The sequence below is a fragment of the Nycticebus coucang genome, chromosome 14 (genome assembly GCF_027406575.1).
Source record: "Nycticebus coucang isolate mNycCou1 chromosome 14, mNycCou1.pri, whole genome shotgun sequence".
Lineage (NCBI taxonomy): Eukaryota > Metazoa > Chordata > Mammalia > Primates > Lorisidae > Nycticebus > Nycticebus coucang.
The window spans coordinates 94,864,216-94,892,111 of record NC_069793.1 but is presented as its reverse complement, the minus strand read 5'-3'; the positions used below and the strand labels follow the sequence as shown (position 1 = coordinate 94,892,111).

General features: G+C 39.1%; 2 protein-coding genes across 4 annotated transcripts in view; one reads left to right on the top strand and one right to left on the bottom strand.

Annotated features, from left to right (window-relative positions):
- Window positions 1-5,203, bottom strand: part of MRE11 (MRE11 homolog, double strand break repair nuclease) — a 71,743-nt gene extending 66,540 nt beyond the window's left edge. For 2 of the 3 annotated variants that reach the window (XM_053561857.1, XM_053561859.1), the window contains exons 1-3: window positions 5,044-5,203; window positions 4,198-4,323; window positions 2,082-2,214 (exon numbers count right to left, since the gene is read on the bottom strand). In XM_053561857.1, coding sequence (XP_053417832.1) covers window positions 2,082-2,214; window positions 4,198-4,217 — 153 coding nt within the window. In that variant the 5' untranslated portion in view covers window positions 4,218-4,323; window positions 5,044-5,203. The other variant, XM_053561858.1, reaches the window with a different exon arrangement.
- Window positions 5,204-5,356: 153 nt separating this feature from the next.
- On the top strand, window positions 5,357-11,906 carry ANKRD49 (ankyrin repeat domain 49). The gene is made up of 3 exons (XM_053562537.1): window positions 5,357-5,478; window positions 8,377-8,729; window positions 10,480-11,906. The coding sequence occupies exons 2-3, from the start codon at window positions 8,472-8,474 to the stop codon at window positions 10,939-10,941; spliced, it is 720 nt and encodes a 239-aa protein (XP_053418512.1). The 5' UTR covers window positions 5,357-5,478; window positions 8,377-8,471; the 3' UTR covers window positions 10,942-11,906.
- Window positions 11,907-27,896: the final 15,990 nt, after the last annotated feature.

The window sequence follows — 27,896 nt, the reverse complement described above, 5'->3', positions numbered from 1 at the left end:
GGTTCACAACAAGTAATTCTTTGCACTACTCTTGCAAATTTTCTGTGAGACTGATATTATTTCAAAATTAAAATTTTCAAAGAAAGACTCCAAGGAACGAGGCAACAGAAATAAGGCCAGTTAGAGGCCATGGGCCTACATAATAGAGGACTTAAAAGTCAGGAAGAATTTAGACTTCAATAATAAGAAATATTAAATACAAATTAAGAAAACATGAAACAGTATAAATAAGTCCCAGCATGGAGCCACAGAGGGGTGGAGCAGTTAAGATTAAGGGATGCAGGTAAGGGAAACAAAAACAGGAGGGAACAGAAGGACGAAGTAGAGGAAAGCTTATACTCAGGGGAAAAAAATGTTTTAGGGCCTAGGAGTTAAAACATAACCAGTACATGCAGGATTCTCTGGCAGGAAACAGACCTGCTCTGGCCGTAAGTTTCTTTGCCCTGGAAGGAAGAATCCATCCTAAAAGGAAACAATACTAGCCTTCCCTCTGTTCAATTAAAAAATTTAAAAGAGGGCAGCGCCTGTGGCTCAAGGAGTAGGGTGCTGGCCCCATATGCCGGAGGTGGCGGGTTCAAACCCAGCCCCGGCCAAAAACCACAAAAAAAAAAAAAAAAAAATTTTAAGAGTATCTACTGCTCTGTAGGTCCTTTCTCTGTACTACGACATAGCATGATTTTTCACTCTGGTAGAATTTACCTTTCACTGAAAGAGACATTTAACAAATAAATAATTCAATAAATTATTTCAGGAAGAGCCAGGGAAAAAAAATAAAGCAGAGTAATGTGACAAAAAAGTGCCTAGAGGGAGCAGCGCTTGTGGCTCAAAGGAGTAGGGCGCCTATAATCTCAGCTACTCCTGAGGCTGAGGCCAGAGGAACGCTTGACCCCAAGAGACTCAGGTCGCTAGCTGTAACAACGCCACAGCACTCTGCTCAGGGTGACAGCGTGAGACTCTGTCTCAAAAAAAAAAAAAAAGAAAGAAAGAAAAAAGAATCTGCAAGTCACCATCATTGTCCCGTTCTCTCCAGGGCTCTAGACTGACATTTCACCTGCTAGAAATGTCCAGTGTCCTGTTGGAATCTCCAACTCTAAATCTGTCCAAACCAGAATTCACCACCTTCCCACATAAATAAGTATCTTTTCCTTATTTATTTATTTCTACTGTTGGTACTTCCACTCACCCAGACTCAACACACTTCAGAGTTAAAGTCACCGCTTTCCCCTCATCCCTACCTCCTACAACCAAAGTATGCAAATCCTCTTGCTAATATCTCCCGCATTCGCTTCTTTCCATCCCTAGTGTCAGTACTTATAAAAAGCATCAACTGGTCTCTAATTCATGCTATAATAACCTGCTGCAAGACTTTTATCAAATTGGGTACAAACTCCTCAATCTGGCATTACAAGCCCTCCTCAATGTATCTCAAATCCTCATTCCTGTTCTTTCAGCATGTGTGCTAACACGAGGCCTGCCAGGAAGCCAAAATGACCTGCTGGTCCCCCGTACTTCATACTGTCTCACTTCTGTGCCCTCACTCCTGCTTGGAATAAATGTGCCCTCTCTCTGTTCCTCACTTGTCAAAAGTCTACCCTTCTTCCAAAGCCCAAGTTGAAGGCTACCTTCATTAACTTGCCCTGCTATCTTCATTTAAATGTGATCTCTTCCACCTCTAAACTCTCAGGAAATTTTTTTCTTATGGCTCTTATCACACATGACCTTGCATCTGAGGATTGTGGATATTTATCATATCCACAAACATACTGGTTTTGTGTATGTCCATTGAAAGCAGAAACTTTGACAGTCATCTTTACATTTCAAACAATAACTGTCAAAGGATCCTTCACTCACTAAACACCCCGTAGACATTTATACATTTTAACAGACTACTCACAAAAGTAGCTCCTATCCGAATTAAGAATACAAAGCATACAAGGTTTACCTTAGGCCTTTACGCATTGATATTTAAGCAGGCAATGTTTGCATCTGAGCTTATAACACGAATCTCTAATTTCAGGACGAGAAAGAACCTGTTGACTAAGGGGATATAGTAGAAATTGCACAAATGTAAAGCAACTCACTTCATTTTCCTGGGCAAGTCTTAAAATTTCATCAAACGTTACAAATGTGTCATTTCCTCTGACTGCATCTTTTTCCATAAATCCAAGATGAATGTCCGTTGCAACTAAGATTTTAAATGTATTTTCATCATCACTGTATTAAAAAACATTTTAATATAATTTATTAAAAAGATATTCAAACTAATTGAGACTTAAACTTATAAAATAAATTGCAGTTATGGGGTTATTTGACTAGTCTTAGATTTTTGTCTGAAAACTAGAACTATTCAACAAATAATTAACATTGTGTACTTTCCCTACCAATTCAATATAGAACACATGTACAGACATTTTACAAAGGTTCTGTAACTGCTTTAAAAATTTACAACCTTATCATAATCACTTTCATACACTCATATATAACATGATCCCAAAAGGCTTAATAAACTGTTTGTCTGATTTTGCACTTTTCCAGTTAATTTAAAAAACCTTCCTCTAAATTTGTAAGTAGATTTGTATTAATAAGCAGTAACTTACATTCTGAAAACTACTTGCTTGACATTACTCTTTACAGAAAATTGGTTTTTTATTAATAAATTTGTCCAAGTAACAGATAGAATTGTTCCAATCTAAATTAAACTTGCTAGTATTCAAAGATATTTTCATGTGAAGCAACAATGTACTTCACAGCTCACTGTAAACTCAAACTTCTGGGCTCAAGCAATCCTCTTGCCTCAGGCTCCCAAGTAGCTGGGACCATAGGCATGCACCACTGGGCCTGGTTAATTTTTCCATTTTTCAGAGAGACAGGGTCTCATTTTTGCTTAGGCTACACTCGAACTACTGAGCTCAAGTGATCCTCCTGTCTCAGTCCCCCAGAACCCCAGGATCATAGGCATGAACCAGTGTGCCTGACCCTGAAATAGTTATTAATACTCATTTAATATAACTTTTAATTCTTTAAAATATTTGTATATCTGAACTCATCTCAGCTGTTACAAGTGAAGAGGCAGGCATCCCATGATAAAAACCCAGGCTATTTTCTTTTAACCATAGAACTTTAAGAAAAAAGTAGTAGGCTGGGTGAGTGGCTCATGCCTGTAATTTTAGCATTCTGGGAGACTCAGGCAGGTGCTTGCATTCACAAGTTCAAGACCAGCCTGAGCAAGAACAAGACCACATCTCTACTAAAAATAGAAAAACTAGCCAGGGGTTGTGGCAGCCTCCTATAGACCCAGCTACTGGGGAGGATGAGGCAAGAGGATCTCTTGAAGCCCAAGAGCTTGAGGTTGCTGTGAGCTCTGACACCAGGGCACTCTGCCAAGGGTGACAAAACAAATCTTTTTTCTGTCTCAAAAAAAAAAAAAAAAAAAATTATATATATCTCCAAAATTCAAATTTTTATACATGTAACTTATTTTCAGAAAAGATCTCTCTTTAAAAACTTCAAAACTTATTGCACACAGTTCTGATTGTTATATACAAATATAGGTTGGAATACTTTTCAGATCACATGGCCAGACACTTCCGCACCAAGTTATAACGTGTCTACATATGAATTCTCTCATTTAAACCTCAAGCTTAATTTGAGAAAGGCATTATTATGTCAATTATACAAATGGAGAAACTGAGGAAAGGCTCAGAGAACTGCTGACTTGCCGGAAGTGACACAATTAGTATTCACCAAGGACTTCAACCCAGGGTGAAAGACTCCGACTCTAAAGTTTTTTTCCACATAACTTTTACAATCTTGTATTTTCATTTTACTCAAATTCATTTCCAGTTTATTCAATACTAGGGCAACTTACTCTAAAAATCAATTTTACATAGAATTACACTAAGATTTTATCACGAAAATTCAAGTCGATAGCTCCAATAACTTAAGATAAAGCCTAAAAATAAAACTTACACACTATCGCAAAGATGCCAAATTACGGCAAAACTCCGATCTATAGCTGCATATCTTTTAACAAACATAGTGTGGATTTTTAAACATTTCAAATATCCCTTTTGATGGCTAACATTTCTGTTCATATGCAGGTTCCTTACTTATTGCTAATTTATTTAAAAAGTTGATCATAGTTGTTGTGCTTTGGAAACCCAAAACAACAAAGTATTCCAGAAGTCAAGTTCTTACATGGCATCTGCAGGACTCATTTTTATGGGTAGTCTTGCTACTCTGGGACAAAGTTCCTCTCCAAGAACCCCTGGGTCCTGTGTTCAAATGTCAGGAAATATACTCGGTTCCAAATTCTAGCAAATTCTGAAAACAAAATAACATCATAAAACATAATTTAAAAATAGCTCCATGTATCCAAACCATTTAAACTGCACACGGTACAGACGTCTTAAGTAGTCATCAATTTTGGAAATTCCATTTTTCCATTAAGCACTCATTATACTTATTGCTTTAATGGGCTAAAAATAGAAAATAACACCTCTCCAGTGCCATTTTAGTTTCATCATTATAATATCTCCTATTTTCCCTGACCACACTCTCGGAGAAAATTAATGTATGTTACACAAATGGGCAAAAAGTGTCACACACAGTTCTGGTTTAGCACACAAACAACTCCGTATGCGCAAAAATGTTTAAGTGTCATGCATCGAGGGAACGCAGTATTTCCTGCGCAAACAAAAGTTTTGTTTTTTAAGGACCGGGCTTGTTTTTAAAAGAGAAGCTAGTTTAAATAAACAAACACGTGGTGTGCGGAGAAACACCTTAAAGCTGCAGCAGGACAACCGAAAACGGCCAAGGCATTGGGAGATAGGACTGCCACCTGCACTCCCACGTCCGGAGTTCCAGATTTCGTGGGGATGACAAGCCTCCACACGCCCTCTTCCCGGGACTGTGAAGTCAGGACGCGGAGGCCTCCTGGACCCTCCCCAGCCCACTCGGCCCGTTCTCCCCACAGAGTCCAATTCACTCTGGCCTTCCGCCCGGGAGCCTGCAAAACTTGGAGAGGGCTGATTCCTAAATTACCCCACACCAGGACTCTTCAAAGCCCCGCCATTGGGACCCGAGGCCGTCTTCTGTCGGAAAAGAAAGGGCGAGATACGCCAGAAGATAAACCAAACGCCGGGAACCGAGTTTGCCTCGGAGCTGCTGCAAGGCCGTAAAGCTGAATTCGGCGCGAGAGAACGGCATCTGTTTCTCTCGCGATACCTTCTCAATGACGTCAGCCCTACAAGTCCAGTTCGGCTCTCATTGGCTACCGAATACCGAGAGGGGCGGGGAAAATAGCGACGAGGCCCCGCCCCCGCGCGGGAGCCAATCTTTAGGCAGCCCCGAGGACAAACCCGGAAGCGAGGTCCGCGGCGGCGATTTTCTCTTCTGAAAGGTGGATGTCTGTTGCCGGATTCCGGACCTGGCTTGCTGGTCAACGCGCGTCATCTGAGAGCTGCTGGGCTCGTGCCGGTGAGGGACATGTGGATCCATGCCGAGCCCTGCTAGTCATGCCACGTCTTGGGTCCCAGGGGTAGGACTGAAAGTGGCTTTTCCACTCTTGGCCATGAGAAGGCCACAGGCAGACTCGCGGGCCTTTGAGTGACCAGCTGGGCGGAAACTGGTGGCCCTCACTCTTGCTTCCCACTCACCAGACCCTCCAGTTTACAGGCTTTTTATTATTACCTGTTCCATTCGATTGTCGCCCCTGGGTTTTTGAGCACATCTGTATTACTTTGTGCTGACAGCAGTAAAATGTAGGGCACTGAAAAAATAATGTGATTTTTGAATTAGAGTATCTGGCTGTCAATTCTATTGAAGAGCCTTTGATCTAGGACAGGTTGCTTTAGATCGATCCGAACCTCAGCACCTTCACCTGTAAAATGGGGTTTGTAGCCTCCCACCTGTTACTGAGTTGTTTATAGGAGACAAAGTTAGGGTCTCTCTCAGAATGGAATGTGCCCTTTAAGTTAAGAAACATACCTACCTATCATTTCCTGATGGGATATAAAAAATATCAAGAACGTTGATCGATTTTTTTAAACTCTGAATCAGGCAGACATACCTGGGTTTGACTTTTTAAATCAAATATGCCAAGGCAGTGTTAATATAAGTTATGGTATCTGCATCTGTAAATTCCAAATTTATATAAAAGGAGTTTTTATAAAGAGGAAAGGTATGTTGGGGGAGGAGAGTAAGAATTGGACTATATATAATGTTATTGTATTTAATATAATTTACAAGTGAAATTTATATTATTGAATTGATGTAGGATCACTTTTGTGTTGCAAGGTTCAGGAACTAGTGTGAGAATAAAGGAAAGGTGGGAACTCCAAGAGAACTTAGAAAACACAAAGCAATAGACTAAAAAGCTGGACAGGTCTCAGAAATCTTTTAGTTCCAGCTTTATATTTTATAACAAAGGAATAGGCCCAGAGAAGTTACTGGTAATGATTTATAGATTTGAGTTTTACCCCTTGTAATAAAATTTAATACCACCTTAGGATTGTATATTATTAAACTTACACAATTAGGTATACAATGAATTAATATCTTAGGGATTCTTAATTCTGAAACTTCTCAGAATCCATCCCAGGCAAAATCAAGTGATGGGACTGTAATTACATTTAATACTACAAATATTTGTTAATGCTTGCTGGGACATGAATACTCTGTAAGTGTGGTCCCTATCTTTAAGTTTATAATCTTTGAAGAGTTTAAAATAAGAAAATAGTTAACCACGAAATAAGACAAACTGTAATACCAAAAAAAGGTAGAAAGCAAAGAGAGATATATTTGGGAAGATCAAGAAAGAATCTGAGAAGAGCATTGGGAGACTGATAAGATTTCGACAAATAGAGTTGGGCAGCTGAGAAGTGGTATTTTTTTTCTTTTTTTTTTTGTAGAGAGATGGTCTCACTTTATGGCCCTCGGTAGAGTGCCGTGGCCTCACACAGCTCACAGCAACCTCCAACTCCTGGGCTTAAGGCGATTCTCTTGCCTCAGCCTCCCGAGTAGCTGGGACTACAGGCACCCGCCACAACGCCCGGCTATTTTTTGGTTGCAGTTTGGCCGGGGCCGGGTTTGAACCCGCCACCCTCGGTATATGGGGCCGGCGCCTTACCGACTGAGCCTTAGGCGCCGCCTGAGAAGTGGTATTTTTAATATCCCTTAGTTATTCTCATTTTCTTTAATTGATTAAGGCTTATACGTTGTGTAACTTTTTAAGCTGATACTGGTTTATAAATTAAAATGCCAGCCTAGCAGAATAAATATCACTTCCTTCAGGAAGCCTTCTTTCAATCCTTAGGACTAGATTAATTTTGACCCTCCTGTATAGTTATGGTATCTGGATGTGATCTCATCACAGTGCTCACCACGTTGTCTCTGCCAGTCACCTCCACTAGGCAGTAAGCTTCTTGAGATGAACACACAGCTCTTATTCATTATTGAATCACAGTATCCAGAGACCAGCATATACTAGATATTCTGTTTACATTTGTTGAATGAAGGAGTGAATGATTGCCAAAATTCAGTTCAAAACAAGGAGCCAAATAAGAACTATAGCTGTCTATCAAAGAATAGGACTACTTTTTAAAGCAGTGACTTTTCCTAAGCCAGAAATTATTAAAGTAGAAATAGATCATTATTACAGATGTTTTGTTGAGGATATCTGAATTGAGGAGAGATATTGTGGGGGGGCTCTACTATCTTTAAGAGTCTGGATTCTTTGAAGTATTTTTTAGAAACTGGAAGTTTTTGTTTCTGCTCTGTATTATCTGTGTCTAGTTTATAAAAATTTTAAATGTACTTGTCTTTATTATATTAAATTTTTATTTTTGGTTTTGTTTGTTTGTTTGCAGTTTTTGGCTGGGGCCAGGTTTGAACCCACCACCTCCAGTATATGAGGCCAGTGCCCTACTCCTTTGAGCCACAGGCGCCGCCCTATATTAATTTTTTTTTTTTTTTTTTTTTTGCAGTTTTTGGCCAGGGCTGGGCTTGAACCCGCCACCTCCGGCATATGGGGCCGGCGCACTACCCCTTTGAGCCACAGGTGTAAAATGTCAAGCATTCATCACTCTTAGCACAACAGCATCATACTTAAACCAACAGATTCAAAATAATATAGTTATAATAATGGTTGTACAGTTGACTTAGTAGAAGACAACAAAGAGAAGAGTTAGACCATTAACAATAATAGATAACTGAAATCTGTCACCTCCAATATTTAGTACATATAATGAGGATCAGGAGAAAAACACTAATGAGTTTGGATGGGATTTATTTGTGTGTGTTTGCAAGATAGTTACCTGTGCTGTTGATAAAGCCTCAATTACTATTTTGCTAATAATTTTTTGTTTGTGACTTCAGATCTTGGTGAATAACATAAAGCAGACATAATTCATCTCTTAGAAGCATTGGTATCCTGGCATTTGAAATGCTTTTTATTTAGAATAATAGTAAGAATGGAAAAAGAAAAAGTATACGATAGTGGAAAACCAGACCCAGAGAATTCTTTGGACTTTTCTGAACACTTCAATCAACTTGAATTGTTGGAGACACATGGTCACCTCATTCCCACGGGTACTCAAAGTCTCTGGGTAGGCAATTCTGATGAAGATGAGGAGCAAGATGACAAGAACGAAGAATGGTATCAATTGCAAGAAAAAAAAATGGAGGCAAATCCAAGCAAATTGCTTCTTTGGGCTGCTGAAAAAAATCGGGTAAAGAAAAAGAACAAAGAGGGAACGATAAGAGTAGGAAAAGCATTGGGTTGGAGCCAGCAGACAGGCCCCTGAATCTCTATTTCGCCTGTAAATTTGGGCAAACACCACCATTCTTGAACCTCTATTTTCTTATGTGTAAAAATGGCTATAATGATATCTGTCTCTTTTATTCAGGATTGTGGGGATAAAATGAAGCAGTGTACACAAAAGTACAAATTAGTCACAAAGGATTATGTTAAATACTACTTGGAAGTTTAAGGGTAATTAACTCTGTAAAGATAATGATCGCAAGCAATCATCTGCATTTTTTTTTGAGACGGAGTCTCACTTTGTGACCCTCAGAGTGCTGTAGCATCATAGCTCACAGCAACCTCAAACTCTTGGACTCAAGTGATTCTCTTGCCTCAGCCTCCTGAATAGCTGGGACTACAGGTGCCCTTCCCAATGCCCGGGTATTTTTTAGAGATGGCATCTCTCACTCTATCCAGACTGATCTTGAACTCCTGAGCTCAGGCAATCCACCCACCTCAGCCTCCCAGAGTGCTAGGATTGTAGGTGTGAGCCACAGCGCCTGGCCTAATCATCTGTATTTCTAAATCATTTATAGTCACTGCGGTTGTCCTAGAAGTAAGTATTATTTAGGAAAGGGAGGATGAGAATTAACATTTGTTAAATACCAACTATACAAAGTACCTCATTACATTGTTCCATCTAATCCTCACATGTCCCTATGGCCACTTTTTTTTTTTTTTTTTTTTTATTGTTGGGGATTCATTGAGGGTACAATAAGCCAGTTACACTGATTGCAATTGTTAGGTAAAGTCCCTCTTGCAATCATCTTGCCCCCATAAAGTGTGACACACACTAAGGCCCCATCCCCCTCCCTCCATCCCTCTTTCTGCTTCCCCCCCCCATAACCTTAATTGTCATTAATTGTCCTCATATCAAGATTGAGTCTCACATGTCCCTGTGGGAAAGGTAATAGTCTCTTTTACAGAATAAGAAAATGAGATTCAGGAATATTGATTTTCCTAGGATCATTCTGGTAAAATTAATACCAAAAGCCTATTCTTTCCTCTTGGCCACTTCCACCTCATTTTTCTGAGTTTCCCAATGTCTGTGTTAGTAAACTGTTCACTAAAAGGGTCATACACTTTAGATAGCTTTTTAACCCAAGAGTAAGCTGCAGTCCACCAGAGGTCCGTAGAATAACTAAAACTCAAAACCTGAAGGCGTGTTTCTAAGGTCTTATTTAGAAGGAATTGAACTCTTGAATCTCTAAATTTCCTTGTCACTATTTCATTCTTTTGTTAAAAGAAGCTTAATTGCTAAATGTTTTACACATTATGTATATTTGGTGTGATAAACCTACTACAAGGAAAATCAGCCATTATGGGTTGTTTTCCCACAGATGAAATATAAAATACCATATACAATTACAGGTGGTATTATATAGGACTGTAGCTTTTGTGCAATAAGTTTTAATTGAACCAAGAATAAATGTAAACATCGATATTCAGCAGTCTCATTTTTAGAAGCCGCAGAGTATGGTTAACACTAACTTACTCATTCGTACATTAGTCGTCCTGTCCTTCCAAAAAAGAAATCTTAAATTGTTTTCATTTTAAAGTCATTTGCTTACAAGGAAGTTTGAATTTATCCTAATTAAATCTAATACAAGACAGTTAACTTCTCTCTGTTGTTCTGGTTCGAGTTGGATTTTTAAAAGATTTCTTTTTCTTCTCAGCTTACTACAGTACGGAGACTACTTTCTGAAAAGGCCACTGATGTGAACACTAGGGATGAGGATGAGTATACCCCTCTTCATCGAGCAGCCTACAGCGGACACTTAGATATTGTCCGCGAGCTGATCGCACAAGGGGCAGATGTTCACGCAGTGACCGTGGATGGCTGGACTCCCCTACACAGTGCTTGTAAGTGGAATAACACCAGAGTGGCTTCTTTCTTACTTCAGCATGATGCAGATATCAATGCCCAAACAAAAGGCCTCTTGACCCCCTTGCATCTTGCCGCTGGGAACAAAGACAGCAAAGATACCCTAGAACTCCTCTTGATGAACCGTTACATCAAACCAGGTCTGAAAAACAACTTGGAAGAAACTGCATTTGATATCGCCAGGAGAACAAGTATCTATCACTACCTCTTTGAAATCGTGGAAGGCTGTACAAATTCTTCACCTCAGTCTTAACAGTTGTAGTAATTTTTTTAAGTTTCTAAGTATCAGTGTCCCCTTTATGTGAGCTATAAAATATTCCCCTAAGGCAAAGTTGCCATGAAATGTCTTACTGCAAAAATTTGGTGACACTCATCATAATGCTCTTCCAAGTGAATTGCCTGACCTTGATGGCAAAATATATTTGAAAGTTGTTTGGATATTTCTTAAATGATTTCTGTGGAGTTGGTGATTTTTACCAGAAATAATTTTAAACTGCCTATACTTAAAAACTTGACACGGGTTGTATAGAAACTAACGCTATTTTTGGTGCTGATTCAAGAGAAATGTATTTTTAAATATCCCATATCCTGGACCTTTATTGAGTACTTCAGATCTTGACATATTTTTATAAGATGAGATTACCCATAATTTAATTTTAAAGTCTTAAATATTCTGATGCAGTTCAGTTATCTTCTCTGTATTACCATTTTCATTTTAAACAAGAAAAATTAATATTAATGACTTAAGTCTTCATCAGTTGGAGAAAAAAGTACCAAGAAGCTAAATCTTTGTTCTTTAGAGCATAAATCATTTTCAAAAAAGCATTAGCTGAGTGTTTAATCCATGAATGTTATATACTGCCTCCCCTACAGCAATGCACATGATCCTGTGGACAGTCCTACCTCACCCTGGTCAGCTTACCTGATCCTTCTACTAATGGTGAATCAGTCTGAACTCTTAGACATGCACACAACTCTACCTTGGTCCCTGAGATCATAATATATCTGCTATCCAACTGGTTTTGCCTACTTAGTCTTACTGGTTTGGGTGGGGCGGGAATAGATTCTTGAGTTCACAGGAAATAGTGATTTTCCAAGATCCTCATTTGATACAAACCATATGAAGGCAAAGCGATAAGGGCAAAAGAATTGTAAGAGTAAGGGGTTGATTATGATATTGGGGCTAAAATCACAAGGTGTTTGTTTTTTGTTTTTTTTTTACTTAAAAAACCAGTGTGGATAGTGACAAAAAGCATAAATATGAATATTCAAGAAAAATAAAGTGTAAGTTTTGAACAACAAAAAAAAGCATGAATTATTTTTTCTTACCTGTTCATCTCTTTCTGGGATCTGGAACGTAATTGTTCATCCGGCAAGTACCCACTGTCTTCATCTCCAGCAGCAATTTCCCATTGGCCATCTAGACCCTGTGACTAATCCCAAAGGGTTTTCTCTCAACTTCTTAACACCAGAACTTGCACCTTAGAAGAAGGGACTTGAGAATTATCCTCTTCATCTGTTCTATTTTTTAAATGTGCACCGAGGCTTATATCTTTTAAGCTAGCTCATGTGAACCAATTACCCTAGACTAAGTATTTAATCAAATACATGTAGTTAGAACAAATTAGACCATCTCAGAAAAGTTAAAGCTAATACAGGGTGTCCAGGGTAGCACCTGTGGCTCAAAGGAGTAGGACGCAGGCCCCATGTGCCAGAGGTGGTGGGTTCAAACCCAGCCCTGGCCAAAAACGGCCAAACCATCCCCACCACCAAAAAAAAAAAACCAGGGTGGCCCTAAAGTTTGTGTGCAATTTAAAATAGTTGTCTATCGTAAACTGCCTAGTCTGACAGTCACCGAACTTTATGGCCACCCCATATGTGAACTGAGTCATTGTGACAAACAAGATCTTGAGAGTTAGGAGAGCTTCAGTTACTTTATAATCTCTGGCTAGGAATGCCTTGGTTTTATACTATTAGTGTCTCTAACAGGGGTTGTGGTAGAAAGTGAGATGTTGCTTTCTGTTTAATCTGGATTAAGTTAGTGACAGCAAAGGACAGGTGCAGCTGAGAGACAGTAGTGGTTGGATAGGACCCCATTTGTCCAAGAAGCCGCCTGAATGAGGCTGCCTAGGCTGACAGTCACAAAACCCATGGCTTCTTTCTCACTTGAGAATGGATTTCATTCATGATTCTGTGTAAACTTTCCATTTAAGTAGGGGGCTAAGAAAGCCTTTTTATTTCTGATAAGGACCTGAGATGTAACTACTCCCTTTTTTTGAGGCCTTAACTCCTCACCAGCGCTAGCTAGATAGCAAACTATAGAAAAGAAATCTCATCCCTGAAGGCAGACTTTGCACTGTTACCTTTATGGCTTCTTTAGTGTTCATTAGACTGTTCTGTCCACACAGGCATTCGACATTAATCATGCTTTTGACAGTATCGCTTACCTGTTAATTTCCAATTTAGCAAGCCAAATAGCTCAGTTTGCAAACAGAATTTTCTCTAGTCCTGAGAAGTTTATACAAGACTTAAAACTAAAATCTGGGCCAGGCACAATGGCTCACATCTGTGATCCCAGTGCTCACCCCTGTAATCCTAGCAGTCTGGGAGGCCCAGGTGGGTGGATTGATTGAGCTTACAAGTTCGAGACCAGCCTGAGCAAGAGTGACACCCCCATCTCTAAAAATCAGCAGTTGTTGTAGCAGGCACCTGTAGTCCCAACTAATCAGGAGGCAGAGGTAAAAGGATTGCTTGAGCCTAAGAGTTCCAGGGTTCAGGTTGCTGTGAGCTATGACACCAGAGCACTCTTATCAGGGCAACAAAGTAAAAATCTGTCAAAAAGCAAAAAATAGAAGTATTTTACATTATTTTTCTGTAGTAAGTCTTCAAAATACAGAGTATTTTAGAGCCCATCTTACCTCAGACTAGCTACATTTCAAGTTCTCTAGTTGGCTACTCCAACCGACAGGATAGATGTAGACGCCTGATCATTCTCTAGAGACATAGAAGGATGGTTATAAGGATCATTAAACTTTAAGTCAGACAATTCTGGGTTCAAATCTTGGGTGCCACCTAAGTGCACCTTTGGGCAAATAACTTCAGGTTTCTCATATGTAAAATGGGGATGATATCTATCTATCTTGCTGCAGTGAGGTAAGGAATAAATAAGATAGTCTAGGTAAAGGACATATTACATGTAAGTACTCAAAAAATAGCACTGAGTGGTTCCTTTCCCCAGCATTTCAGGCAGAAATGGCCTTCCTGCATTAGGTATTTGGATCCTTAAAGATCCCATATGTAGGGCGGCGCCTGTGGCTCAGTCAGTGAGGCGCCGGCCCCATATACCGAGGGTGGCGGGTTCAAACCCGGCCCGGGCTGAACTGCAACCAAAAAATAGCTGGGCGTTGTGGCGGGCGCCTGTAGTCCCAAATGCTCTGGAGGCTGAGGCAAGAGAATCGCTTAACCCCAGGAGTTGGAGGTTGCTGTGAGCTGTGTGATGCCATGGCACTCTACCGAGGGCCATGAAGTGAGACAGAGTCTCAAAAAAATATACAAAAAAAATAAAAATAAATAAATAAAAAATAAATGCTACCCTTAAAAAAAAAAAAAAAGATCCCATATGTAGCTCTTCCTTTATATTTCTATAGAACCGTCTCATGATTTTGTAGCAACATAGGCAATAACAAGAATCCAAGTGACTCCATTCTTAAAAATTGATTCCCCATTTCCAAAGGTTCCTGCCATGTATCAAAGGCCTTGCTCTGACCGAAGAAAAAGCTCAAGGAATAAGCAGAGCAAAAGAATTGCAGCAAATAATTGCAGGGACTAGAAGGAAATGAGATGAAGAGAGAAAATGTTTTTCCAGAGCGGGTCCAGGGCCTTAAAACTAAGAATAGCTTATTGCTTATTCTCTGTACAACCTGTCAACGCCAGCTTTTGTTAATGTTGGAGTAAAGGCACGAAAACATTCATTCAAAGCTCAGGTACAGGTAATAGTCCTCAGTATGAATTTAATGACATGGCCACGTCCTCCAGTGGGTCTCACAGCAGCAGGCTTTGTAGGCCAGAAAATCAGCTTAATGAAAGAAATAGCTCATAAAATCTAAAAGCAAACTGCTACACAGTTTGTCTTATTCCTTTCCTTCCTATTACAATACGTGCAGCACTTCCTCTCTCGTGGATGTACAGTACTGGACAATTAGGAAAACATCGTTAGAGAATTAATGCGAGTTCACAAAGGGCACTGTCTCCTGTGCACCCACTGGAGTTCTGTTTCCAGATACAGCTGCTTTAACTAGAGGCGACTTTTAACAATCAAAAAAGGATGAGAGAGCCTGCCATCATTAAAACCAAATAAACAAAACCCACAGCTATATCTAAGAGAGCTCTGCTGTGAGAATCCCATGAAGATAAAACAATCAGAGGCTTCAGGGTGTTTACCAGGCAATTAAGCACTGGAATTCAGATTTGCGTTCATGTGCGTTTGCATATTTCCTGTTTGAAAATATCAAGTCTTCATATGGAGAATCAAATACAAAGAAAGGTATTAGGGTCATTTCATCATTTTTTTAATATTTTAGTCCGTACCTTGGACAATAGGTGGGTTTGGAGTCCATCTAGAAAGGTAACTGTATGTCATGATTTCTCAGCCTCCAAACTATTGGCATTTAGAGCCAAAGAATCGTTGTGAGGATGGGGGGCATCCTGTGCTACAGGACGTTAGCAGCATTCCTGGCCTTTGCTTACTACCAGGGGCACTTTCCACCACCCCCTCACTCCTAGTAATGACAACCAAAAATATCTCCAAACACTGTCAAATATCCCCTGCTGCATGTTGTCAAAAACCTAAGGCAGGACAGTGGCTCACGCCTGTAATCCTAGCACTCTGGGAGACCCAGACTGGTGGATTGCTTGAGCTCAGGTGTTGGAGATCAGCCTGAGCAACAGGGAGATCCCATCTCCACTAAAAAGAGAAAAACTAGCCAGGCATAGTAGCCAATGCCTGTGGTCCCAGCTACTCAGGAACCTGAAGCAAGAGGATTGCTCAAGCCCAAGAGTTTGAGGTTGCTGTGAGCTATGACGCCAGGACACTCTACCAAGGGCAACAAAGACTCTGTCTCAAAAAAAAAAAAAAAAATTATATGTATCTCCAAAATTCAAGCAATAGTATCAAGACCGTGTGGTATTGGTATATTTCATACCATCTTTCATCTATCATACTGTGGTATTGGTAGGTGGACAGGTAGATGAATGAAACATTAATAAAGTCTAGAAATAAATCCAGACATAGATGGTCAATTGATTTTTGACAAAGGTTCTGAGGAAGTCAATGGGAAATTCTTTTAAAGAAATTGTGCTGGAACAACCGAACATGCACTTGGGAAAAAAATGAACTCATTTAGTTGTTGCTTGGTGACAGGGACAGAGGCTGTGCAGCAAAAGGGCAGGAAGAATCTTTTTGGAGGTAGTGAAAATATTTTGTATCTTCCATCCCTATTAAAATACCAACATCCTACTTTCAAGACTTGGAAAAAATGATTCTGCATTTTGTATGGAACCAGAAAAGTCTACGGCCATACCACCCTGCACACGCCTGATCTAGTCTGATCTTGGAAGCTGAGCAGGGTTGGGCCTGGTTAGTACTTGGATGAAACCAGAAAAAAAACCCGTATAGCTAAAGGCAGTTCTTAGTAATAAAAACAAAGTGGGGGTATCACCATACCAGATTTGGGGCTGTATTACAAGGCTATAGTGGTCAAGACAGCATGGTACTGGCACAAAAATAGAGACATAAACATTTGGAATCGAATAGAAAACCTGGAAATGAAACCAACAACTTACAGCCACCTAATCTTCGATAAACCAAACAAGAACATCCAATGGGGGAAAGACTTCCTATTTAATAAATGGTGCTGGGAGAACTGGATATCCACATGTAAAAGACTGAAACTGGACCCGCACCTTTCTCCATTCACAAACTATTGATTCAAGATGGATAAAGTACTTAAATTTAAGGCATGAAATGATAAAAATCCTCAAAGAAAGAATAGGAAAAACACTGGAAGATACCGGTCTGGTGAAAGACTTCATGAAGAAGACTGCCATGGCAATAGCAACAACAGCAATAATAAACAAATGGGATTTAATTAAACTGAAAAGCTTCTGTACAGCCAAGGAGACAACAACCAAAGCAAATAGGCAACCTACCCAATGGGAAAGGATATTTGCATATTTTGAATCAGACAAAAGCTTAATAATCAGGATCTATACAGAACTTCAATTAATACACAAGAAAAAAACCAACAATCCCATGCATCAATGGGGAAGAGAGATGAATAGAATCTTCTCTAAAGACGACAGACAAATGGCTAGCAAACATATGAAAAAAATGCCCATCATCCCTAATTATTAGAGAAATGCAAATTAAAGATATCATCTAACCCCAGCGAGAATGGTCCACGTCACAAAATCTCAAAACTGCAGATGCTGGCGTGGATGTGGAGAGAAAGGAACACTTTTACACTGCTGGTGAGACTGCAAACTAGTACAACCTTTTTGGAGGTAGTGAAAATATTATGGAGAAACCTCAAAGCACTCAAGCTAGACCTCCCATTTGATCCTGCAATCCCATTACTGGGCATCTACCCAGAAGGAAAAAAAACCTTTCATTATAAAGACACTTGTACTAGGCTGTTTATCGCAGCCCAATTTACAATCGCTAAAATGTGGAAACAGCCTAAATGTCCTTCAACCCAGGAATGGATTGCTAAGCTGTGGTATATGTACACCATGGAATATTATTCAGCCATCAAAAAATGGAGATTTTGCATCATTTGTACTAACCTGGATGGAGGTGGAGCACATTATTCTTAGGGAAGCATCACAGGAATGGAGAAGAATGAATCCTATGTACTCAATTTTGATATGAGAACAATTAATGACAATTAATGACACGGTGGGGCACGGGGGAAGGGAAGACCAGACAGAGAAGGAGGGAGTGGGTGAGGGAGAGGAAAAGAAGAAGAAAAAAAAAGGCAAGAAAAGAAAATAGTGACTAATTCTCACATAAATTGGATTTAATTTTGACCAAAGTACGTTACTTAAACATTAATTTTTAATTCAACCTGTTATTATGTTGTTTAGGCTATTGCATGCTCATATATAAGTGAAAGATGTTTGTAATTTCCCCTTTATAATAATATATTCTCTCCAATTTTAATATCGGGTGTATCCAGATTAAGTAGAATGATTTTGAAGTATTTCTTCTTTTCCTATTGTCTATAAAATTTGGCATGATCTGTTTTTTGAAATTATTTTTTACTTTTATTTACAAATATTAGTTGTCTATTTTTTGAGATTTGGGGGGAAGAAAAGAAGAAGTTAACTGATGACTCCATGTGGAAGGCTGACACCACAGCATCTATTTTGTAGGCCAACTGCTATTTCTGGTACTAACAGACTTAAGTTTCTAGTTCCCTGCAAACGCCAGGCCTCTTCTCGTAAATCACGTGAGCGAAACTTGGAAGCTTGTCGTTTGGAACTTATCTCCACCAAGGCCAGGTTGCTTGGATACCTGGTGACGTAAACCTCCTCCTTCACCTACCCTTATATACCCTGGAAGAACTTTGCAATGAACGAGACTTGATCAGACTCCTGTCTTGTCTCCATTCTTCGCGCCCCTTGCCCCTTTTTCATTCTCAACCTCTCCTCCAGGTATCCCTGTCGACTGACCCGCAGGCTGGGTCAACTCCATACTGAACCTCAGAGTCAAAGCATTCTATAATAGACATACTCTTTTTTTTCTTTTTAAAAAATGAATGAATTTATTTAGTCAGCAAATCTTTTTTTTTTAGATTAATATAAGGGTACATATGATTAGGTTACATTGTTTGAGTTTGTTACTAAGCCCAAGTTGTATTTGAGTCCTTCACCCAGGAGGTGCGCCATATACACCCCTACATTGTACTCATTAGGCAGGAGCTTATAAGCCTATGCCCTCCCTATCTCTGCTTGTCGAATTTGTGTTTTTGCTCTCATGTGGGCCTATAGTTGTTTATCTACTAGTTTCAAATTTGTATTGACTACATGGAATGCTTGTTTTTCCATTCTTGAGATCCTTTACTAAGGAGAATTTTCTTCAACTCAATCCAAGTAAATACAAAAGATATAAAGATAGACATACTCTTATCTGACAATGTGAATGTTACTTTATTTGCACTATTATTATTATTATTGCTTAATATCTCAATGCATTAATCGTTTGATTTCTTTTCTGAATGTATTTATTGTCATTCGTTCTTTATGAGGTTTTTGTTTCTAGTCCTAATCTTAAACATTGTTATTGTTATTAATTATTTTGTTATTAAATTTTAAGCCTTTTTAATTCTGTGAAGGCAAAAGTGGAAACCTCATAAACACATGTATATGTAAAAAAAAATTTTTTTGTATCTTGATTGTGGTGGTGTTTTTGCAGATATACACAACTTTCAAAAGTTATTGAGGTTTTAAGTATAAGGCAGTATTTTTCTACCTAAGTTATATTTCAAAGAAGTTGTTTTTAGGGCGGCGCCTGTGGCTCAGTCGGTAAGGCGCCGGCCCCATATGCCGAGGATGGCGGGTTCAAACCCAGCCCCGGCTGAACTGCAACCAAAAAATAGCTGGGTGTTGTGGCGGGCAACTGTAGTCCCAGCTACTCGGGAGGCTGAGGCAAGAGAATCGCGTAAGCCCAGGAGTTGGAGGTTACTGTGAGCTGTGTGAGGCCACGGCACTCTACCGAGGGCCATAAAGTGAGACTCTGTCTCTACAAAAAAAAAAAAAAAAAAAGTTGTTTTTAAAGTAGGTATTTAAAAATGATCAATTTTTTTATTTGGTTATCTTCTATTCCCTGTCCTCAGGAGTATATGTTCATGGTGACCTGCAGAGTCCTATGAGTATTAAAAAAATACACGTCACCAATTCACAGGAATTTTAAAATTCCAAGTAGCAAGCCTCCTGTAATTGGAAGAAGTTTTTCCACTGAATAACAGGATAAGAAACAAGTGGTAGGATTACAGGCGTGAGCCACTGAGCCCAGCCAATAATAGTCATTTGTTTTTTTTGCAGTTTTTGGCCAGGGCTGGGTTTGAACCTACCACCTCGGGCGTTTGGGGCCGGCGCCCTACTCCTTTGAGCCACAGGCGCCGTCCTAGTCATTTGTTTAATATACAGATTACAAAAATGTTCTTAGAATCTGTGGCTTGCCTTTTCACACTCTCAATGATGATTTAAGCGAAAGAGTATCTTAATTTTCATGACCTCTGGTTTATCTATTGCTTTTCTTTAAAGTTGGTGTTTTTGGTTTCCTGTTTAAGGTGTATTTGCCTACGCCAACATCATGAAGATTTTTTTCACTGTTATTATCCAGAAGCTTCAGTGTTTTACTTTTAGTGCTATAATCCATTTCCAGTAGGTATTTGTGTTTGATGTATACCTATTAAAAAACAGTTAACTGTAAAACAGCCACAGGCAGGTCCTTCAGGAAGTATTCCAGAAGAAAGCTTTGTTACTGTAGATGGCAACTCTGGCAGGCAGATAAGATTTAGAGGTGGAAAACCGTGATATTGATGAGCCTGACCCTATGTTGGCCTAGACGAATGCATGTGTTTATGTCTTAGTTTCTAACAAAAAAGTTTAAAAAGTTAAAAATAAAAATAAAAGTAAAAAAAGCTTATTGAATAAAGCTATCCAGAAAGAATATTTTTGTACAGCTGTTCAATGTGTTTGTTATTACGAAAGGGTCAGAAAGTCAAAAAAAAATAAAAAATTTTGTAAAGTAAAACGTTACAGTAAGCAAAGGTTCATATTTTTATTGAAGAAAGAAAAAAGATTTTTTTTATAAATTTAGTGTATCCCGAGTAAGTGGTTAGTTGTTATAAAGTCTATGGTAGCATACAGTAATGTTCACATTCATTCAGTCAGAGCAAGTTTCAGTCCTGCAGGAAACTGGCATGTGTCCTCGACAGGCGTGTCATTTTTTATCTTTCATACTTTATTTTTACTGTACCTTTTCTATGTTTACATATAGTACAGCACCACGTAGTATAGGTCTGTAGCCTAGGAAGAACCGGCTATCCTATATGGCCTAGGTGTGGACTAGGCTATGCCATCTACGTTGGTGCAGACACACGCTAGCATGTTCACACAATGACACATTTCTCAGAACCCAGCTCTATCATTAAGCAATGCATGACAGAAGGGAAACTAAAGAAGGATAAGTCAACCATTCTGGGTTTTTTTCATCCTGTTCTTGTTGTTCATTGTGGGGGCCCACAACACCGTGTCTCCAGCCCCAACCCATGAAACTGTCTGGATGGACCACTATACATTTTTGCTCTGGGTAGGTCTTGTTCAGGTCTCAGGTGCTGACCCCTTAGAAGTCACAGTCAATATTAGTAGGAGGGAGCATCTCAGCAGCAGTCTAAGTAGGGGAGCGCAGATCAGGCATCCTCAGAGCAAGAAGCAGAGCCCAGCTAACTTGGCCTGAGGCTATTTATGGAAGCAATCCTATGGCCTCCTGGGCCACAGGTGTGGAGACTGCTGACCAATGATGTACATATTTTCGTGCTCTCGTGCATCTCACTAACGAGAGCCAATGAAGTTAAATTCCTTCCCCAATCCCTTATTGCCAAGGAATTTCTCACAGGTGCCTCCTATAGTTCATTTTCAGAAAAAGGAGAAAAGAAAATGGAAACCACAGCTCACAGGTAAAACAATACATTTTATACTTATTTTTATCAATAATTTCTTCCAAAAAGAATTTCTGGTAGAATATAATTCAAGGCACAGATAGAATAGTGGGCAATAAAAAAATAAAAAGCCATTAAGAAAGAAAAAGAAGGAAACAAACCACCTAAATTAACACAGTCAATACAATGGACATGATGCCACTTTACCCAGGGTGACAAAGTGAGACACTGTCTCAAAAAAAAAAAAAAAGAAACACTGCTGAGATTCAGATTGTGATTATACTAAATTTATAAATTTGAGGAGAATATTTATAAATATTCAGTGCTATAATTCTTGAATATATTGTAATATATTTCTCCATTTAAGTATTAATTTTTCTTGATAATGTTTTAGAGCAGCGGTTCTCAACCTGTGGGTCACCACTCACAGAAACTGTATTAAAGGATTGCAGCATTAGGAAGGTTGAGAACCACTGTTTTAGAGTATTCTTTTCATTCTGTTTCTTTTGATGCTATTGTAAGAGAGGTCTTTTATATTCTATTTTCCATTTGGTGCTGTGTATAAAAGAAAAATTTTTCTCTACTAATTATGTGCCCAGTGACCTTGATAACTTTATTAATTCCAATAACTTACCTGTATATTCATTTGAATTTTCTATGTATACAACCATGTTGACAACTAATAGTAACAGTTTAATTTCTTCATATTTTATTTTTTAATGCTATAAATTATACAGCTTGATTTTCAAATCTTAAACAACTTTGCCTTCCTATAACAATCACACGTTGATCACGTATATTATTTTTTAACATGGGTTAAATTTGCTAACATTTTGTTTAATATTTGAATTGATCTTCATGAGAGTTTGACCTATAATTTTCCTTTCTCATAATGTTCTTTCAGATTTTGGTATAAAAATTAGTTGGGAAGTGTTAACATTTTCTTCTAATTCTTCTAAAAGGTTGGATAGGATGGGTGTTATTTCATTCTTAAATGTATGGGAGAATTCATCAGTGAGGCTTGAGATGTTCTTTGTGGAATAGGTTTTAATTTTTTTTTTTTAATTGAGACACAGTTTCACTGTGTTGCCCTTGGTAGAGTGCAATGGCATCACAGCTCACAACAACCTCAAACTCTTGGGCTTAAGCAATTCTCTTGCCTCAGCCTGCCAAGTAGCTGGGACTACAGGCACCCGCCACAACACCCAGCTATTTGTTGTTGTTGTTGTAGTTGTTATTGTTGCGTGTATGGGGTCAGCGCCCTAACCACTGGGATACCAGTGCTGAGCCAGAATAGGTTTTAATTTTGAACTTAACAGCTTTATTCATCATATTTTTATAACTATTTCTATTAAGAGTATATTTTTTCTTATATCTAATTGGGAAAGCTATTATTTAAAGTAATTTCTCTATTATATCTAAATTGTTAAACTTTCTAGTATCATATTATTCAAAATAGCTTAATATCTTTCTAATATCTATAAGAAATTTAGGCATAGCTTTACCATTTCTGATATTGGTAAAGCTAGTTTTACAGAAATTCATTCTGTGAGAACTGATTCAAATGACATTCAACAAAATGAACAGCATCTATAAAAATAGTTTCAATTAAAATTCAAAAACCTTTCTTGACTTTTTTTCTATTGGTTCTTGATAAAAGTTAAGAACATAATGTTAAAATAGCATTATGAAATTTTAAGTATTTTTCTTTTTTTTTTGAAATTTTAAGTATTTTTCATTTAAAGTTATATAAACCCATGGTAGATAAAGATATAAAGATACATTGAGTATGAGTCATTTAGAATAATGCTTTAGAAATTATTTCGGCCATTTGGACTTTCAATAGGTGAAGTGTTCTGCAAAAGCTGAGTCATGTTGGCAATAACGCAGCTAGGTAGGAATGGTGATAAATTCATTTCAAACATGTTGAGTGAGAGTTACACCCCACCCCACCCCCCAGTAATTCTCTTTAAATCAGATCTTGCCCAGAATGTGAGCTCAGTGATATAAAGTCAGGGAGTTCAGTGTGTTTGTTCATTGCTGTATCCTGCACACCGTAGTCATTCAGCTGTGCATAAAATGAACGAGGCCTGTCTGTTCTCCCTCCAGAAATCCCTTGAGTACTGGGTAACAGTTTGAAATCTATTGAAGTAGATGATCTCCAGCCTTCTCGCTGCTCCAAAGTTTTGTGATTCTGTGATGTTCAGATTCAATCTCTAGGCCAGTGGTTTTCAGCCTTCCTAGTTCCAAAGGGGTTGCAACCCACAGGTTGAGAACCTCTGCTCTAGGCATTTAAGAGGCATAGCCTCAAGGTGTTGAAGTTTTAGAGTTGAATGAAATAGTGTGAAAGGAGAGAGAAGAGCCAAGCTCAAGGAGAGTACCGGACATAATTTGATGAATTAAAAATTCTGGAAAGATGGTTATAGGAGTGGGAACACAACCTCTAGAGAGGTGGCTGGGAAACCAGGAAAATGAACCCTTTGGAAACCAAGAAGAAATTTTCCAGGAAAACGGAATATAAAACATTGTCAAGTGCTGTTAGAGTGGTCAAGAGACATGGGAAAGCACAGCTTGGTTTGGAAATTCAGAGGTACTAGGTGACCTCCACATGAATAAATTCAACAGACCAGACTGTAAGAAATTAACAACTGAGTTTGGTGTGAGCAACTAAAGCCCCATGTGAATTATCTTGTCAAAAAAAACAGACCACAAAGGAAAAGAAATAGAATGATATAAACTTGAGATATTTAGCATGGCAGAGGGAAGAATGTCATACGTTTTTCTTTTTTTTTTTTTTTGTAGAGACAGAGTCTCACTTTACTGCCTTCGGTAGAGTGCCATGGCATCACACAGCTCACAGCAACCTCCAGCTCTTGGGCATATGTGATTCTCTTGTCTCAGCCTCCCGAGCAGCTGGGACTACAGGCGCCCGCCACAACGCCCGGCTATTTTTTTGTTGGGGGTTTGTCAAACCCGGGGCCGGGTTTGAACCCGCCACCCTCCATATATGGGGCCAGGCCCTACTCACTGAGCCACAGGCGCCGCCCATGTCATACGTTTTTCAAAAGAAACAATCAATAGAGGCATAAGGAAAGAAAAATAACATCTACATAAGCAGATAATAGAAATCTAGAGGAGTTTCAAGTGGCAGAGGAGAAGCACAGAGAAGGGAAACTTCATGGCTCTGCTCTTCGATTTCCTCATGACTAAGTGAGGGGCTCTGCCAGAGTTCTTCTCATTTTAAGAGTTTAGAATTCTATGAAAAACAACAATTTTTTGAGATATGAGTGAAATGGGAGCAGCAAAGTGAAATTCTTAAACACTGTAAAAATCTAGAAAGAAGCAAATTCCAGGAAAAAAATTGTATCTTTTTGCTGACTTTTCACTTGGACTTTGAGTAAGTGTGAGTAAGCATGGAGACGGAGGAAGAGCCTGCAGTTGTGCAGGACGCTGAGACCTAGCAGGCCAGTCTGATTCATGTCCCCTCTAAACCTGGTTCTTCATTTGTAGAGTGGGATTAATAATAATATTAATTGACTCAGCACCTGTAGCTCAGCGGCTACAGCACTGGCCACATATTTCGGGGTTGGCAGGTTCAAACCTGGCCCAGACCTGCCAAACAACAATGACAACTACAACAAAGAAATAGCCAGGCGCCTGTGGTCCCAGCTACTTGGGAGGCGGAGGCAAGAGAATGGCTTAAACCCCCAAAAAGTTTGAGGTTGCTGTGAGATGTGATACCACAGCACTCTATGGAGGGCAACATAGTGAGACTCTGTCTCTAATAACAATAATAATAATAATAGTTACCTTGTGTTGAACCCGACCATATGCCAGGAACTACACTGTATGTATTAACAGCTTTATTCGGATATAATTCACATACCATAAAATTCACTCTTTTAAAGAGTGCATTCAGTTACACTGTGTGTTTTACAAATAGTGCCATTTAATACTTAGATCAGTTCCATTAAGTAGTTATAACCTCCAAGTTGCAAATGGGGAAACTGAGACTCTATAAAACAAGGAATTTGTTCTTAACTGATTAGTTAAACATCTTAACCATGATTAAGAAATAAAGAATTTTCTTGGCTCGGCGCCTGAGGCTCAAGCGGCTAGGGCGCCAGCCACATACACCTGAGCTGGCAGGTTCAAATCCAGTCCGGGCCCGCCAAACAATGATGGCTGCAACCAAAAAATAGCCAGGCATTGTGGCAGGCACCTGTAGTCTCAGCTACTTGGGAGGCTGAGGCAAGAGAATCAATTGAGCCTGGAGTTTGAGGTTGCTGTGAGTTATGACACCACAGCACTCTACAAAGGGCAACAAAGTGAGACTCTGTCTCAAAAACAACAACAAAAAATGGTAAGTAGATGTATGAAAGACATTAGTTTTCATTGTTATAGAACTAGTGGGGGGGGGAGGGGAATAAAAAAAAAAAAAAAGAACTAGTGGTATATTAAGATTGCAAAGAAAATAGCCGGGCGTTGTGGCGGGCGCCTATAGTCCCAGCTACTCGGGAGGCTGAGGCAAGAGAATCGCTTAAGCCTAGGAGTTGGAGGTTACTGTGAGCTGTGTGAGGCCACGGCACTCTACCGAGGGCCATAAAGTGAGACTCTGTCTCTACAAAAAAAAAAAAAATTGCAAAGAAAACTTAGTAACCTTAAACACATAACGATAGAAACTATACAAAGTTAAACAGAGAGATATAAAAGCATCAGTGAGCTGTGGGGCAACTTTAAGCAGCCTAACGTACAGGTAAAGTCTCTGAAAGAGGGTGAGGGAGACAGGAAAAAATATTTGAAAATGTAATGGCAAAAATAAAAAAAGAAAGAAAGAAAAGAAAATGTAATGTAAAACATTTCCTAATTTGTTGAAAACTATAAACCCCTTAGACCCAAGAAGCTCAACAAACTCCAAGTGCAAAAAATAAACAATGCCAAGACACATCATGATCAAACTGCTCAAAAGCAGAGATAAAGAGAAATTTTTAAATGCAGCCAAAGAAAAGACATATGATACAAAAAAAGAAAGACAATGCTGACAACAGAATTTTCAACAGAAGCTAGGCAAGTGAGAAGCTAGTGGAGCAGCAATTTTAAATTACAGAATGATAAAATCATCAATCTAAAACTTCACACCCAGCAAAATTATCTTTCAAAAGCAAAAGGGGAAAAAAAGACTTTCTCAAGATATAAAACCTGAAAAAAATTCACTAGCAATCACTACTAGAAATGTTAAAAGAAGTTCTTCAGGCAGAAGAAAAATGACAATACATAGAAATATGAATTTACACGAATGGATCAACAAATTGTGGCATATGTATATCATGGAACATTATTCAGCCATAAAAAGAGATGAAGGCTGGGCTCTGTAGTTCACACCTGTAATCCCATCAGGCCAAGGCAGGTGGATTGCCTGAGCTCACAGGTTAGAGACCAGCCTGAGCCAGAGTGAGACCCTGTCTCTAAAAATAGCTGGGCATCGTGCTGGGCGCCTGTAGTCCCAGCTATTTAGGAGGCTGAGGCAAGAGAACCACTTCAGCCCAAGACTTTGAGGTTGCTGTGAGCTGTGATATCACAGCAGTCTACTGAGGGTGACAAAGTGAGACTCTGTCTCAAAAAAAAAAAAAAAACAAGAGATGAAAACATTACATGTATTATGTTTACCTGGATAGAATTGAAACACACTCTTCTTAGTAAAGTATCGCAAGAATGGCAAAATACATATCCAATATACTCAATACTAATATGAACCAATATATAAGCAGTTATATACTCACATGAACAATAACACACACTACAGTCTGCAGGGATATGGGGGAGGACTGACAGGGAGGGGCAGGATGAATGGCAGACGGAGGGTGGGCATTTGGCACAATCTCACCTAATGGGCACAATGCTTGGGTGGATATGGGTAAGGGGTTCTTTTACAACTGCAACTTTACCTTGAAAGTGAGAATAGGGTGGCTCAAGGAGTAGGGCACCGGCCCCATATACCTGGGGTGGTGGGTTCAAAACCGGCCCCAGCCAAAAACTGCAAAAAAAAAGGTGAGAATAATGCAATCTAAAAATTTGTACCCTCATATTAATTTGAAATAAAAAAAAAAGAAATAAAAAGTGCCAGAAAGAACTCTTAAAAAAGGGTAGGGTAGTATGCAACAGGAATCTCTCTCCCTGCCTAAACAACAATTGCACTGACAGAATCTGTTTATTCTGAAACTCTGGGTCCACTGAAGGTCTGCAACTCCCAGGGGAAGGCTTAGATTTAGTTTCTAGATTGAAATTATCTACTAAGTGCCCAGCAAAATGTATGAAAAACTGACCCTTATCAAGGTCATGAAAGTTCGGAACAATGAGGACAAAGAGCAGATCCTCTGCATTCCCAGAAAGAAGAAAGCAAGTTCTGTGAAGAGGTCAAGAATAGAATGACAGCAAAATTCTCCATGGCAACAGGAGGTGCCAGAAGACAACGCTGCACTGACCT

What these genes read in the sequence shown, in the direction of transcription:
- ANKRD49 (XM_053562537.1), top strand. Translation starts at nt 8,472, where the DNA reads ATGGAAAAAGAAAAAGTATACGATAGTGGAAAACCAGACCCAGAGAAT. An exon ending in GGGCTGCTGAAAAAAATCGG is followed by an intron (nt 8,730 to 10,479) that starts GTAAAGAAAAAG and finishes TTTTCTTCTCAG; the next exon opens with CTTACTACAGTACGGAGACT.